The sequence below is a fragment of the Mytilus edulis genome, chromosome 3, assembly GCF_963676685.1.
Source record: "Mytilus edulis chromosome 3, xbMytEdul2.2, whole genome shotgun sequence".
Lineage (NCBI taxonomy): Eukaryota > Metazoa > Mollusca > Bivalvia > Mytilida > Mytilidae > Mytilus > Mytilus edulis.
In genome coordinates this window covers 57,395,892-57,399,254 of record NC_092346.1, presented here as the reverse complement: position 1 = coordinate 57,399,254, position 3,363 = coordinate 57,395,892, and the positions used below count along the sequence as shown (strand labels likewise).

General features: G+C 31.7%; 1 protein-coding gene across 1 annotated transcript; it reads left to right on the top strand.

The window, feature by feature from the left end:
- The first annotated feature begins 269 nt into the window (after positions 1-269).
- Positions 270-2,707, top strand: LOC139514899 (uncharacterized). Its single transcript, XM_071304492.1, has 2 exons — positions 270-631; positions 2,120-2,707. The coding sequence occupies exons 1-2, from the start codon at positions 542-544 to the stop codon at positions 2,453-2,455; spliced, it is 426 nt and encodes a 141-aa protein (XP_071160593.1). The 5' UTR covers positions 270-541; the 3' UTR covers positions 2,456-2,707.
- The last annotated feature ends 656 nt before the right edge of the window (positions 2,708-3,363 follow it).

Sequence of the window (3,363 nt, the reverse complement as noted above, 5' to 3'; positions counted from 1 at the left end):
CAAGACACTTGATGTAAATAAGCTGCTATAAACATCTGTTGATTAGGTTTTGATCGATCTAGAATTATACTCCATTCATTTTTATCAATTTCAGACAATTCATGGTAATTTGATAGAAAATGTAATATATTTTTCTTTACGGTCATTCTCAAATTACCCTTCATTAACCCCAAACGCACTTGTAATTCAATTTTGTTATCTATTCCAAAGCATTACTACCAAGTTGTTTAAATCCTGTATCAAACCCTTCATATACATATAATTCATTAGAATATCTGATATATAGTAGAAAATTTTGATGAGGATAGACTAGTATAAATAGCAACAACAGTGTTAGAGTTACAGCGTTTGGCTGCGGGCAGTACCATTTTCTTTCATTATATTGCATGTAACTAATAGTTTCGATGCGTGCTACCAGATGCAGTGCTCGCGTACGTACATACATGATAGATAGATAATTGAATTTGTATCGGCTTTTTATTGTTTTTTTTTTGGAGCGGTTGATTTCAGGTCAATTTGGGATTTTTTTTCTGATAACGAAATGGATAAATCAACAACAGAATCACAAAAGGAAAAAAGAGCGTCAGGAGTTGCTGAATCAGGTCAACTAATAAGAAAAACATCAATACGGGTAAGTTTGATAACCAGAATAGTTTTTACTATGTGCGTGTGTACACAACTTTGTTCGGTAACATTGCTTATACTAATGTTTCTTTCGGTATACGAGTATCACTAATGAAGTTAAATGCTAAAATTCGTCGAAAGCTACATGTTTTATTTGCATGTACAAATTATTTTCGTGTTTATATACTAATTGGATTTACATTTGTTTAGCGCTTAGCGCGCAGGTTTTAGTTGTCGGCGGGTTTGGTTTGTTATTAGACGTTTCAATTTTGCATTGCTATCTTCAGTCATAAACACTTGCAATATGTAGATGACCGAACGCATTTTAGTATGAAACTCTACTTATATCCGCTCAAATCATTCAAAATATTACATACAAGTTTAGGTTAAACCCCTGGTTAAACATATTGTATTTATGGATTGGACACAAGTAAACCATCCTTGTGAGGTCCGCTTCGAATTACAAAATGTAACAATTCAATATTAATATGAGCATGCAATATTAAAAATATACAATACTTTACGAGTCTGACTTTTGAAAACAGATGAACCAATAATAACGAAATAAAAGGTACAGATGATGATCTACAAACGCACTATTCGGTATCTTATGACAAGAAGTCTCTCAGACCTTTTAATAAATTTGAATACATGTTTTAAAGATATCTGTACGTATTACCGTATTGTACATACGAGCAGTTAGAATAATCAGATGTTAATAACTTACATTTTATACAAGGTCATCAGGAAACCATGTTAGATTGTTCATTATAATTTCTCTTTGGTGTGTATAAAAATAACAAAATGGTGTACATTTTAAATACTGCAGCATCAAAGAAAAGGTGGTCAGCAATTATAATGACTCTGAACAAGCCATAGTTAAAAAAAAACGACGAGAAGCATCTTATATGTATATTTTTTTTTTATAGTATCTAGCCTTTTTAATTTGAGATAGAATCTGGTTTTCGAAGGGAAAATCGGTATGCTTCCATAGTCTAAAAGTTGATGGTATTATAAATTGTTTAGTACCTGTAAAAGAAACAATAATATCATTGTCATTTCGCAAGAGATATACAGTTGTGGCCTACATGTACACTGGATGGAACAAGATTACATAAATAATTCGGAGCTTTTTTGTAGTCAATGATATAAAACATTTGTAATTTTCGTCTTCTCCTTCTATCGACTAAAGTTTCCCACCAACCTCTTCATAAAGGCTTTCGGTTCTTGTAACTATAGGCAATTCAACCAATAACTGTTCTATCAACTTCTCGCTGCAAACTTTCAAGATTATTAGCATATCATATACCAATATGTTAGTTTGTATAAATAAGACGTTATTGTAAAGTTTGCCAGTTTTCGTCTTTATTAAAACACATTTTAGCAACTTAGTAAGGTTATATTATTGTTAACTTATTCTGCCATCTGATTTTAAAATATATAAGTATATTCATAAACACTTTTAACATGTACATTGTATACATATCTTTTTCAGAGGAGAGTATCTAAAGATGACATGTCGGAAAATAAACCATATGGGAACAAAGCAGAAGAATACGACAAAATATGTGAAAAAGTAATGGCCGATACTGGTGTGCAGAAGACACTTGAAGCTTTACAAGAAAAATGGCGAATGATAATGTATATGCATGATGATTGTATGGACTTACGAACCCAGAAAACAGAACAGGGTGTGATAGGAAGAAGAGCTCGAATAAAAAGGGAACTAATAGCTTTAGTAATAACATATGTCATTATAACTTTACCGATATTGATAACTTTGTATTTGGCATTTTTGTTTGTAATTTGGTTTGTCACTACAGCAAGCTGAATATCAATTGTCGACATCTATTACATTAATATGATGTGGATGAAATAATAGGCACAAGCTTCTTCTGTTTGATCTATTATGTGAGCATGTGTGTATGTTCGAACGGGGGCTTTGCATGAAAGAATTTCTTAAGTATACAAGGAAAATGTTTTGAACGAAAGAGCTCTGGAAATGATTGTAAGAAGACAATTGTTCTGTGTTCTATAATAGTGTATACATGTATATGATTGAGTAAAATTATTCGAAATTCAATTTCTTTGATAGATTTTAAATTGATTGTTGTGTGTTTGTGTAGATCCTGTACATTCAGGTCGAAAACAAAATAACAATAATTACACTAGGTAGGTCATGTAATAAAGGCCGTCCGGAATGAAGGTTGATCAAGGTTGGTGCAATTGGGGCTGTCACTAGAAAATAAGGTAGCAATAAACAGTTAGGAAAAAATATTAAAATTTGCCCTTATAATTTTACCATCCCCTTTTCATTCCTTTCTTGCAATATCAAGCTTACTGTTTGTGTCATATATGAGCATATGTATGTAATCAGAATCATCCATAGATTTTATATCCAGTATATAAAATGGTAAAATATAATTTCTTTTGGGTGTATCCATGGCAACAATCTGCATTTATTTGTTATAAAATATTGCAAAAAAGGGGGGGGGGTGAAGATGTCACATATTTCCCCAAAATTTGGCTAAAAGTAGAATTTCAATCTCTTGAAGTTATACCTTTTCTGAATCATTCAGCAAATCCAATGAAAATCATATGTCTTTCATCTCATTTTTTTGTAAACTTGCGTCAAAAAACTTCGTGAAGAAAAAAAGTGTTTGTAAACATTACATTAATTTCTGGACCGATGGCCAGTCTAGCTATGAAAATACGGATTGTCAAACAGAAAACAGCCCT